The sequence below is a fragment of the Panthera uncia genome, assembly GCF_023721935.1.
Source record: "Panthera uncia isolate 11264 chromosome C1 unlocalized genomic scaffold, Puncia_PCG_1.0 HiC_scaffold_3, whole genome shotgun sequence".
Lineage (NCBI taxonomy): Eukaryota > Metazoa > Chordata > Mammalia > Carnivora > Felidae > Panthera > Panthera uncia.
Window position 1 is genome coordinate 8,205,361 of NW_026057584.1, and position 12,440 is coordinate 8,217,800.

General features: G+C 60.3%; 1 protein-coding gene across 2 annotated transcripts; it reads right to left on the reverse strand.

Annotated features, from left to right (window-relative positions):
• Positions 1 to 4,873: 4,873 nt before the first annotated feature.
• PTMA (prothymosin alpha) lies at positions 4,874 to 9,881 on the reverse strand. Of its 2 annotated transcripts, none has more exons than XM_049614696.1 (5): positions 9,633 to 9,881; positions 6,814 to 6,885; positions 6,451 to 6,547; positions 5,873 to 5,946; positions 4,874 to 5,625 (listed from the first exon to the last, which is right to left on the reverse strand). In XM_049614696.1, the coding sequence occupies exons 1-5, from the start codon at positions 9,675 to 9,677 to the stop codon at positions 5,578 to 5,580; spliced, it is 336 nt and encodes a 111-aa protein (XP_049470653.1). In that variant the 5' UTR covers positions 9,678 to 9,881; the 3' UTR covers positions 4,874 to 5,577. The 2 variants fall into 2 exon arrangements, with proteins under 2 accessions (XP_049470653.1, XP_049470654.1); XM_049614697.1 differs by having other exon boundaries at positions 6,451 to 6,544; positions 9,633 to 9,879.
• Positions 9,882 to 12,440: the final 2,559 nt, after the last annotated feature.

Genomic DNA, 12,440 nt, shown 5'->3' on the forward strand with positions numbered 1-12,440 from the left:
AACTGGACGCCATTTCAGGAGATTATTGCCAAGAGAAGGACGATGGGATGGCTGCTGGTGACAAAAACAACATATGTCCCCTGGTACCTTATGGAATCCTCACCAGCAGCTCCTTCCTGCCAGAGATCTGCTCTCTGCCAAGAGCCTCACAGCTGGGCCCCAGCATGGGTGCATGTGAAATGAGGTTGTCTCGAGTGACCACCTGGCTCTTGTTGCTGCATTTCTGCTGCCAAAGGCAGCAGCCTTGACAAAGAGCTCACGAGGGCGTACACCCTCCAAGCTGGGTCCCTTGGCTATGCTCAGGACCTCACGGAATCCCGGCCAGCCACAGGCTGCTAGGCCTTCTAGGTAAATTGCCACGCACTAGGTACCATTCCCCTAGTATATAAGGTCCGTGTTGCAGGCAGCCTTAGAATGTTTCAGCCGTTTCCTAATTCGAGCTCTCATCGCCTCTCTGAACTCAGACCAGACCCTGTGAGCAGAGGCTGAGATCTCTGAAGAGGCAGGCCTGAGGAGAGCACTGCCCCCTTCCCTGGCTGGCCCCACCCTTGCCTTCAAGGGCTTAGAGCTAGGGGTTGACAAGCGGCTACACTGCAAAATTGTACTACCCCAAGGAGAGCTGGGACCAGAATTTCCATCCCCGTGAAGCAGCTTTCACCAGGCAGGGACCACACAGTGGCCAGGGCCTGAGGCGGGCAGGGATGGCCCGTATCCAGGACATAGGAGGCCTCAGAAGAAGCATGGCAGAAGGCTGGGCACTGGGGATGTAGGCCATCTTTGGACCCGTGGGCCGGCGTTGGCAGCCGAGAAGAGGTGGGACCAGATCCTGGCACTCGGGCCTGGGGCAGCCTGGCAGGCAGCTCAGAGCACCAGGGAGTGCCTCTGGGAGCCTGGGACCTCCAGCCCCCAATTCCAAGGAGCAGAGGCTCCTGGGACTGTGACTTAGGTCAGCAGTCACGGTGAATAGCGAGCAGAGATGGCCAAGAGCTGGACCTGCCCTAGAAGGGTGCTGTGTACACCAAGCATTTGACCGGAGTTAAGCAAGAGGGAGCTCGGGGGGACCGGAACTCAAGGTAGACACAGGAGGAACTGCCCCTGACCTCAGCTGGACTCTGGAGGGTCCTGGGGTCTCCCCTTGAGGAAAATAAGGACCAGATTCCTGGGCCATCAGCTGCCCAGAGGAAAGGCTTGCGAAATGACCACTGACTCTCAGGTCTGATTGGGGCTCCAGAAACAGAGAGGGAGGAAGGTCTTTTTGTGGGGTGGGGGTGGGTGAGGTTGCGCTCCCCGAGGCTAGGGCCCCTGAAGGGCTCTTTCCCGGACTGAGCAGAATCCAGCAGAGCCCCCTGCAGTTCCTCTATGTCCACCAGAGGGAGCCCGTCCCTTGCAAATCTTCCAATTTGGGCCGTGCGGGCAGCCTGGCCCACGGAGGGGACTTTGGGAGGAAGATGGATGCGTAGAACAGGTTGTCTGAGAACAGGTCCCCAGGGAGTGACAAATAGTGTAGCGGCCTTTACAAGGACTAGTGCCAAAGTGCCAAAGGCAGCAAAGGGCTATTCCAGGCCGAACTTCGGGGGGCGAAGCGATGTGGTGAGGCCATGTGGCTGGGACAGAGGGTGCCGGGAGCTAGGTGCGGACATGGGACATTAAGATAGAAAGCCCTGGGCCTGGCTCATGACTCACACTCTTGTTCCCATTGTGCAGAGGAGGACAGGGAGGCCCAGCAAGGTTCAGTTACTTGCCCATTAACACAGCTGTCAAATCTGCGTCTGGATGGGGCTAAGCCTCTTACCTCTTTTCTAGAAGTTTTGAGGATAGTAGTTCCTTCCAAGCCCGAGGGAGCCTGGGAGCCTGATGCCAGCTCCATGCGTTGCCTTCTATGTTGCCTTCTTTGCCCCGTGGGCTAGAGACCCAGCCTGGGCTATGGGCCTTGGGAACATCTGCAGGACCGAGCTGCCCTGGAGCTGGTCAGCCTTGCCTGGAGAAGCCACCAGCCCAGCCTGTGCGGGACACATGGGGTGGGTGCTCAGGGCCAGAAGTTCCTTCCTACCGAAGCCTTGATCTGACCCCGACCCTGGCAGCAGTTTGGGTGCAGTTCAGTGGGCGACAGGCAGCCTGGGGCTTGAGCAGCCCAGGACTCGCCACACTTGTCTTCACAGGCTCCAACACCTGTGCAGGGCAAGCCCCCCACCCCCCGCCAGAATGGGGTGCCCAGCAGAATCCACGAACGAGGGTGGGGGAGACAAAGGTGTGGAATGCTGTCTCACAACCCGGAGGTGCCCTGTGGTGTCCGGAGAGCACTGGGCGCACATGTAAATGAACGAATGAATGAACGAACGAATGAATGAATGAATGGAATCGGCAGAATACTGTGTGCAGGGAAACGTGGTAAACAAGGCACGGGGACAGCCAAAAAACACACAAACCGGTAAAATATACGAGCTCACATTGTGAGACCTGCTTTGTGGTTGAGGGACAGAACCGGGGAAGGCCTTCTTTAAGTCAGGGACAGGGATGGCCTGTCTGGGGAGGTAACACTGGCACTGAGACCTAACATGGATCGAGTCATGAGAAGTTTGGGAATCAGACATCCCTGGGGCAGGAGTGGCAAGTGCAGAGTCCCTGCGGGAGGACCAAGCTTGCCTTGGACACAAGGAGGCTAATGTGCTGGGGAGCGAGGGAGGCGGGGCCTGGGATGAAGGGAGAGGTGGCCCTGGGCTCAGAGCTTTCACTTACTGAGAGGGACAGCATCTAGCTCTGTGTTCCCTGGTGTGACTTAATGCCCTGTGTCTTCTTGCCGGGCCCTCGTCCTGGCCTATCTTGTTCGTACCTCGGCCTCGGTTACTCTGGCCCAGCCCAGGCCTCTCTTCTGCCCCCAGACCTGTGCACCCGACAGCCTCTGACAATTCACCTCAAACACAGCAAGGTTTCCGTGCAGGTCTAGACCTTCATCTCCAGCCCCTTCCACGTGGCAAGTGGCTCCTCCCTGTGCCGAAGGGCTCAGGCCCCAGCCTGGGGTCAGGGATCCTGGCCTCCAACACCCAACCTATCCCGGAGTCTTGACACTTTACCCCATGTTGTATCTCAAATGCACCTGTTTCTCCTCCACCCAGGACTTCTTCTTAATCCAGGACCCCTGCCTCCGCAGATGTCACTTCAGTGCTTTCCAGGGAGTTTTCCTACTAAAGCCATTCCATGGCTTCCCCCCAAATCCTACCTCAGCACCTGGTGCAGACTGCCCGCCCCCTTTGCCCCCGCCCCCCTCCCCCCCCCCCCCCCTCCGCGCCCCCCCCCCCCCCCCCCCCCCCCCCCCCCCCCCCCCCCCCCCCGATTTCATCCTCCTGGCCTTTCCAGTCTCAGCTTCAGTGCTGCCTCCCCAGGGAGGCCCTCCCTGCTGTCGGGACCCCTTGTCCTGGTGCTCAGAGTCCCCTTGTCCAAGATTCTCCTTAAAGAGTTGTGGATGGGTACCTCAGCTAACATCCCCCTCCCCCCAACCCCTCACTGCCCACGGGTGTTTTGAAGACTCCTTAATGCAGAGCAGGGCCTGAGGTGGAGGGAGGGCAGAGGGAGACGGGAGCGATTGTCAGGAGAGGGTTGTCTCTTTGGATAAAGCAGTGGGTAAGTCAGCTCAAGTGCGAGGCAAGAACTCCCACATACCGTGTTGGGAGGTAGGGAGGGTGCATGGTTTTTGTCCCCACCTCCTCCTCTGCCCACTCCTGCCTGTGGCATAGGCTCAGGCACACCGACCTGAGACGTATCCCTCCTGAGGATGGATCTGTGCACCACCCCCTTCCAGCCCCCTTTCCCTCTCATCCCTGCGTATCTAAGAGCAAGGCATCTTTAAGACCGAATTCGGGAGGGACAGAGGAGGCCCAGGGTCCCCCCAGCGGGTGGCAGAGCCCATACATTTACATGCTCAGTGAACAGGCCCCTCACAGTGGGTCCTGCAGCCTGTCAGCCAGTAGGACTTCAATCTCGCTGACAGCCTAGAGAATGGGTACCACCACGATTCAGGGGCACACACTAGGGATGCCTGTAGGGGGCTTCTGCTTGTGAAGCTCATCTTCAGGCCTCAGGCAGCTTAGGGGGCTCCAATAGCTCCCTCTCCCTGAGGGCTTGAGCTTGAGGTCACCGTTGCTTCACTCAGCTTTCCTCACTGCTCACAACCTGTGTCTGAAAATCCCAAGTGCCCACCTACCACCTTCAACTGAGCTCAAGGGTCAGGCTGGCCTGCCCTTCTAACCAAGGTCCTACTTCCTTCTCCAGGCTGGAGCTTGGAAAATTAGGGCAAGGCTGCATTAACGCCCTGAAAAGTTTAAAGGGACCAGAAGGTGGCATATGCCACATGCCACCACCAGGGGGAGCCACTGTGGCCACACTAATTGGGAGGCCCCAGCAGGAAAGGCCCAAGTTGTCAGTTATCCTACGGGGGGGGGGGGCGGGAGGCAGCCTGGCTGGGGTCTTGGCCCCGGGCTCACATCTGGCCAGTGCAGACCCCAACCCTAGGGCCTGTTCCTCTGGAGTCCCTGGGGCTGCAGACATCACACCTTCCAGGGTACCCAATGAGGAGGTCGTGGGACGACCCTATGAGGTAAGCAGGAGACCGACCCAGGTTAAGCAGCTCGCCCTTCAACCCGGAACTCCAGGGTCCTTCCCCATGTCTTGGTGGCCTGTCGTGGCTCAGTCGCTGACCACCATGGCCACCCACCATGCAGCCCAACGGGCATATCCATCCTCCTTGCAAACTGAGGATTTTGGCCCACTATCCCCAGGAAACATAGCTGGGCTTGAGCTCAAGACCCTCCCCCTCCCATCTTCACCCCCTCCTCAAGTCTAAAGAGAAATGAAACAGAAAAAACAGGCTTGAGACAGCTTTGTTAGAACAACTCAGCAAAATAAAATTCCGGTTTATTGTTGGACAACATTGTTTCACACATACATCAAACAGGCCAAAAAAAATAAACAGCAACTTCATAGACAAAAAAGGAAAAAAAAGAAACCTTTTATCTTTGGCCTTTTTAACCATCTCATACAAACCAACTACTTATAGTACAGCTAAGTACATACACAAAAAAAGTTACTGGAATGCTCGGAATAAGATTGTTTTTTTGTTGTTGTTTTTGCTTTTTTTACAAGGTTTTTTTTCTCCTTTGAGATTATAATGAACATGGTCACACCACAAGTAAAGTCAGAAGTAGGACAGAGAACGCTCCGAAGGCTGGTTTGGTCATCCGAGATCATTAAAAATGGCTGACCCCTAACAATATGTACAAAAATATAAAATGTAAATAAAAAATACAAACAAATTTTCCTTTTTAAAGTACTTTTAAGAAAAAAAGCAGGGCCTTGGAAGTTTTGGTTCTTTTTTCCTCCCCTGTTGCAAATTCACGTTGTGGTTTTGGTTGGGTGGCGGAGAGCGTGTGTCATCTGCGGGTGGCACTGCCCGCGTGGGGCGGGCGGGCGGGACTCTCTACTCGAAGGTGACCACGTTTAGATTCTGAGACGGGAAGTGGAGGGTGAACAGGTCACGGTGGCCTTTTTTTGTTTTGTTAAGTTTAACTTTTCCTTTTTTGCTGTCTAGTCATCCTCGTCGGTCTTCTGCTTCTTGGCGTCGACATCGTCATCCTGGGCAGAGAAAGACAGTCAAGGCCCCTGCGGCGCCCCCACCGCTTGGCATAGCCAAGCAGGGGCCAGGCACTGGCCCCTCCAGAGGCTTCCAGAGCTCTGGGAAGGCAGGCCTAGGTTCCTTCCTATTCCTGCTCAAGACAAGGGAGCCTGCCTTTCAGGACCACTCACCACCCCAGACTCCAATCGGCAGCCCCTCGGGTGGTAACGCCTTAGCCCCCCAAGCCACACCCAAGCCAGGACCCACCTCATCATCTTCAGCTGCCCGTTTGCCCGTAGCTGCCTCAGCCTCCTCATCTTCGTCTCCATCCTCTTCCTCACCTGCAGAACCAAACCCCAGGGTAAACCATGCTGCCTCCTCAACTAAGGGAAGAATCTTGGTACCCTGCCCACCCAGCGACAGCCAGAACTTGGCGGGGGGAGAGACACGCAACACCACAGCGCCTCAGGGGATCTGCCAGGAACAGAATCGCCAGGACAAGAGACCCCTGATCTCTGCAGCCCGACAAACCGGGCAGCCAGGGTACCACACCAGCCACACCGGCACAAGTCTTCGGAGGAAGAAAAAGGGCCCACATAGCCGGCTGCACCCCAAGAGGACAGATGAACAGATCAGTGCGCGGAAGGCACCAAAGGGAGTCAGTGTGGGTGCATAGGGCACAGCTCCGCCTCACTAGCCTACAACAAAGTCCGAACTCCACAGTACAAACCCGCCTGCAGGGGGTCCACCGGTCTCCAACCCCAGAAACCCCCAGTTCCTGCCCCTTTTCTAGACAAAGCAAGGGAAAGGTAACCCCAAAAGGGGAGATGAACAAGGCTACTCACCGTCACCTTCCTCCTCCTCCTCTTCTTCCTCTCCCCCTTCTTCCTCTTCTTCATCTACCTCATTGTCAGCCTCCTGCTCCCCATTTTCCTCATTCTCCTCGACAGAAAACATAACCAGGTTGTTAATGAGAACAGGCCATCGGTCCTGCCCCATCCCTTCCCCGGGACCCCACCAGTGCGTCTACAGTCCCAGACCAGCTAAGAGAACTCATCAGTTCATCTTCCTAAAGCTCCACCAGGGGACCACCATGCAGGAACTGCCCGAGGGCTCAGCCTCCTCCCCTAACCAGGATTAAACCCAAGCTGGAGTGAGAACTTCCTGGCCGGGAGCAGTTAGGGGTCATGGGGAAGGTGGACACTCACAGCGTTCCCATTAGCAGGGGCGTCTCTTCCATTCTCCGCCTCCTCCACAACTTCCTTCTTCTCCTTTAAGTCCTTCAAAAAGTAAGAGGGAACCAGTAAGTCTTTTTGAGAAACCCAGGGCTGGCAAAGAGGCCCAGGACTCAAGGCATGTATGTACCGCTGATGTGGGTGTCCTAACAGCCCCGTATTACACTTGGAAACTCTGCAAGGAAGGGCCACAGGATACCCAGGATGTCTGTGGTCAAGGTTTCCTCCGATTTCTCAACCCTTAAGAAACACACCAAAAAGAGTCCCCTACAGTTGTTCCCACCGTCCCTTACTCATGCTTCTTAGGAAAAGAGCCACTGTGGCACCACAGCCTTAAACCCGTCTGGCTGGGCAGACGAGCCCGGGAACACTTCACTCTCACACACCCATCACAGACTGGTTTCCAACCAGAGGGAGCTCCGCCTCTCACAAATCCTCCTTGGAAGACAGCAGGTATGCGCCATAAATAAATAAGGTAATGGAGGGAGGGCCCGGGCGCTGCGGGGAGAACTCCCGTGGGCGGGTTAGCCTGGGAAGGGAATGGGAGGAAGCAAACAGGCAGAACTGGGGAGGCCGCCTTAGAGCCGAGCTTAAGCTCCAAGCCCACCGTAGCCCAGGACCTGCAAGGGCAGGTCTTTGGAAAAAACCCGAACCCACCAATCCCCTATATGTGACAGCTGTCCCAGGAGGTCCCAGACCGTTGCCAGGAAATGCACCCCAGCTTGGGTGACTCGACCCTTGTTCAGATGCGCGCGGCCCGGAGCTCCCCATCTCCCTCCCAGCTTCTCGCTGTCCGCGCGGCGGCTCTCAGCGTTCGGCCGCACCTCGAGGAGTGGACACGGTCCAAAGGGCAACGCCGTCGGGGGCGCCCCAAAGCCCCGTAACTTTTTCCACCTGGCACTGCCGAGCCGGCTGCCAACACAAACAGGCGTCGGGCCGGGCGCCGGTGCAGCTCGGCCTCCATCCAGTGAGCGGCCCCGGGGCACCTGTCGGCCCCATTACCCCGGGCCGACGGGCCGCGAACCCAGGCACCGCCCGCTCCCGCCCCCTGGCGGCCGAAGCCCCGGGGAGCGGGTGGGGGCGGGGAGAACGCGGCGCGCAGGCGCGCAGCCCCCGCCCGGCGGGCTTTGCGCGCGGACCTCGGCACGCACCGCGCGCGCGGAGCACGTGGCCCAGGGCCGCCGAGTGCGCCCCTGACCCTGGAGACCCGCGGCGTGCGGGCTGCGCTGGCCCGGCCACTGCGCGACTTGCGCGCCGGTCTTTCCGGGTCTCTCGACGCCCCCACCACAGGCCTCGACGCGTGGGCCTGCGTCTCGCATTTGGCGGGCAAAGTCCCGCGGGAGGCCGCCCCGAAGTCCACAGGGCTTTCTCAGACCGGCAGCCCGAGGCCGTCGGGGACGCGCTCCACGCGCTATTTATTCCCGGCGGGAAATTGCCTAGAAGGAAAGCGAACGCGGACGTCCGCACCGGGAAGGGCCGACCCTTCCATCCCCGACTAGTTCCCGGGCTGGGCCCAGAGGGGGCCGGGCTGAAGCCCTTGCGGAGATCCCAGTCGCCAGCTCCACTCCGCAGGGGGAGTCACCCCTGGGAGAGAGCCAGAGGTGACGCCAGGGGCACAGAGGTTAAGGAGACGCCAAGGTGACTCGTCCCCGTCCCCGTAGGGGCACGAGAGAGGCGCGGACAAGAGCCTCGGGGTAAAAACGCCGATGTGCCTTAAAGTGCCGCGCTCCCAATGAGGGCGGAGACGCTCGCCGCGCGGGCCGCGGAAACTACCCGGCGCGCAGGACCAGAACTGCGCCAAACGCCCAAGACCTCAAAACCGAGGGCGGTGAACCCGCAGCACCAGTCTCCCAAACACCTCTGGCGCCCGGCTTGACCCCGCAACGGGGCAGCCGCGGCCACAGCTTTTGTTCGTGTCCGCGTCGCCTCCGGAGCGGCCGCGCACACGGTGCTTCCCGGGCAGCCGCGGGGGGCGCCCATCGTCGCTGCGGCGCGCCGTTCCTTCACTTTCCGTTTCCTCCCCAACGGCGCGTGGGCTCGCCTCCTCCACAGCCAAACCCGGCACCGCTGAATTATTGAAGCTGGGCGGCTGCTCCCGGAGCACTCTCCCCGGAGGACGCCTATCCCCGCCCTCCCTGAGGGCCCCCAGGGCGGAGGAGACCTTCACACCTCCGCGGAGACAATCGACGTAGCGGCCGGCTGACCCGCTGCCCCACTCCGCCTTATCAGAGCTTAGTCCCGATAAAGCTCCTCGGACCCGCTGCAAGGCGCGAAACGAGGCAGCCCGGCTCCGAACAAAGAGCAGCGCCGCCGGCGGGCGCTCGCTGCGGAGCCGCCACTTCCCGCAGCCGACCCGCGCCTGCAACGCGCACCCCCCCCCAGCACTTCCGATTCCAAACGCGCTCGAGTTTCAAAGTTATTTCCGTGTGCCCTGCGGGCTGACGACCCCCAGCCCGGCCCCTCTCCTCCCGCCACTGTTCAGACGAGTCACAAACAAGTTTCAGGAGCTGTGCGACACCCATCACCCGAGCCCCTCAGCCCCCGCACCCGCCCTCGGGACCCCGAGGGCACCCCGGCCCACTCCTCGACGGGCATCACGTCTGCCCGCAGCGCTTCCCGCCCCCTCCCCCGCACACAAAAGAGTGGGCTGCCGGGGGGCCTAGGCCGGGGGCGAGCAGTCTCTCCACAGGAAGAAACGACAGCCAGCTTGGGGCAGCCCAGCCGTCGCGCGCCAAACACCGCTCCGGCGGCAGCCTTCGGACCCCGAAGGGGCGGGCGGCGTCCAGCCTCACCTTGGTGGTGATCTCGGAGCTGGTGTCCACGGCCGCGTCTGACATGATGGGGCACGCCGGTGATCCGATGCAGCGGATTAAAAGGAGAGCGAGAGTTCGAGGACTCTGGCGACAAAGCTGCCGGAGTCCGGGGCGGCGGAGGAGGCGCGCGGCGGAGGTGGTTGCGGCGAACGGGAAGCCGGACGCAGGAACAATGCAAAGATGGCTTTTCAGAGCAGCCAGTGGGGAACTCACGCGGCGCCAGAACCTTTAATATAGATTAGTGGGCGGCGCTCGGCCTCCTCTGCCCGAATGCTATTGGCTGAGCACAGGGAGCGGGCGCTCGCTCATTGGCTCGATTCCGAACAATGGGCAAGCGTGCTTAAAGCGGCAGTGCCTTGGTGCGTCCCGCGCTGCGCAGTCGCCGGCCGGACTGTCATTCAGGGCCTTAGTTTGCCGGGTCTCGGCGGCGCCGGCGCCGTGGGGGAGGGGCGCGCGAGCGCGCTCTGGGCGCGCGCTCCCGCAGCTGTTTTGCTGGGGCTGCTGACGCAGAAAGCCAAAGCGCGGCAAAGCTGCCCGCCCAGCCCCCCCGTCTTCCCCTCCCCGCTGCTGCTCGGAAGGAGGGGGAGGGAAGAGGAGGCGGCGACCGGCGCGCACGACGGCTGCCAGCGAGGGGGAGGGGAGGGGAGGGCCGGGTGCTGGGCTGCGCTCGCCCGGGGCGGTGCCCTGTGCAGTGCCCGGGGAGGTGCCCGCCCCCCGCTCCTGGGCACCTTCAACCGAGAATTGTCCCATGGCAAGTGGGCGGTAGCCCTAAGACGATCATTGAGGGCGCGAGGCCGAGACCCGCGCTCCTAGGCCGCCCCGTCTTTACGTCGTCAACATCCTCTGCCCAGCCCCAGACGCCCCAGTCTTTGAAGAGGTGACCCCTTTGCCCACCACCAGCCCCGGCGTTGGCCGCCTGAACCACCCGACGAGCGGGCTCCGTGCCAAGCACACTCTCTGGGATTCGTGCTTCGAGGGGAGTCGTGGGCCGGTGCAGGCTCCTGCCTTCGAACAGGACAATCCCACGGGCGTCGCACCACACAGCGGTCTCCGCACCCCAGGGCATTGGACAGCGCCTGCCTCGGACCGTCACTGCCGTCGTGACAGCCTCTGGGAGCCTCCTTCCACGGCCCGGCCATCGAGTCTACCCTCTCTCACCGCCCTTAAGGGGCTGCAAGGGGCACATGAGCTTATACACTGAGGGTTTACTGGGGGAAATAATCGTCCTTTAGACCAGTTGGGCTAGTCCTTGGGGACTCCTTGAAGTTTGGGGCGCCATTTAGGGAACCACGCGGAGCCTTGAGAAGAGAACCATCAAGGCGCCACACTCAAGATGGCGTTGGGCTCGGTAAGCGTGGCGTGACGTGGCGATCAGATCACGCAGACGATCCGAAAACCGCAAGCTACACCCTCCTTATTGCAATCGCGCTTGGCTGTCGAAGTAAGAGGCCAGCCGTGTGGGAAGAAAGATTAGAATAGATGGGAAAACGTTCCAGAAAAAAAAATAATAAACTCTCTGTGCCGCACTCAACATGGCGACAGATAGGGTTCATCCCCGTGTTGCCAGAAGGGGGCGCCCGACACGGAAGGCGGGACTCCGGAGGAACGGGCGCACACTGGCTGAGAGTGGCGGGCGAACACAAAGTTGACGCTTTGCGTCCTGCCATTGGCAGGTTCCGCTGTCTGTCTCTTGGGGCCGCCGATCTGGGAATGGAGAAAACCCGGAGTCTTAAGTCGTGGAGGAGGGACGGATGCCAAATCCAGTAGAGCTTCAAGTGAGGAACGGGAGGAGAGACTGAGTCGCCCTTCTTGTTTCTCTTAGGTCAGGGGCTCGCTGACCCCATTCCCACCTCGAGACTCCCTTTGCTAAGCTTACCACGCATCCGCCTGGCTGCCTCCTATGACCCGGGACTCCGCTGCCCCGCCGTGAGGAGGCACGGAGTGCAGGGGCGCCACCTGGGTCTGGGCCCCCTCCCCGCTTCCCCTGTCCCGCACGCGTCAGGCCCGCATCCTGGTTCACATCTGTCAGTCTGGCCGTTGGGGCTTTTCCCAAGCGACTTGTCCTCTGGGAAGAGAGAAGCCCGGGCTCCCTGTCCTTTGGCCGGGAGAAACGTAGGACAGGTGCTGGAAAGGGCGGGAGCATCGCGCCACCTCCTGCTGCCTGGCGGTCGCCATCCCGTCCCGGGTACGCGGCAGCGGAGGGGGCGTCTGCGGGTCTCCGTCCTGCCCCCAGGCACCCCAATGGCTGGAAGCGGGATTTTCGGCAGGGTGGGCGCGCGTCAGTCCAAGGGACTCGCAATAGTATCCCCAAGGACCACGCGTCCCAACTCTTTGTTCGGTCCCTTCCTCCCCCGGCCAGCTGCCTTTATTGCGGCGTGGACCTGGGGCGGTTCTTCGCCCCAAAGGAGGAAAGGGTTTGTTGTCCGCTGCCGCTGTGATCTCCTCCTTTGTGCCACAGTCTCCAAGAACTGGAGGGATTGTGCGGCATCATAAATGAGGCAGGACAGCGCCTTCTACCTTCCTTGCATCCATTAATCTCTGGTTTACCCTAGAAGGAATTGTTCAGTCCACAAAACCCAGATGCAGCGAGAGCTTGGTCTGTGCCACATCTAAGCAATTGAGGCTTCTAACCTCCCTGGATGGTGACCTTGGGCAGTCTGTATATCCAAGCTGAAAACTGGACATGACTTCTGGATTATGGCTCAGGGACAGGGGCAGGGGCAGGGGTAGGGGCGGGGTGCGGGGGGGGGGCGGTGAGAGCGTAGGGGAGTGTTTCTGGGCAATGCT

Bases quoted from the DNA above. Each gene is read 5' to 3' on its own strand.
- PTMA (XM_049614696.1), bottom strand. From the start codon at position 9,677: ATGTCAGACGCGGCCGTGGACACCAGCTCCGAGATCACCACCAAG. The intron at 5,947-6,450 runs GTGAGTAGCCTT...TTGGTTCTGCAG, and splicing joins GGAGGAGGAGGAAGGTGACG to GTGAGGAAGAGGATGGAGAC. The intron at 5,626-5,872 runs GTGGGTCCTGGC...TTCTCTGCCCAG, and splicing joins GGGCAGCTGAAGATGATGAG to GATGACGATGTCGACGCCAA.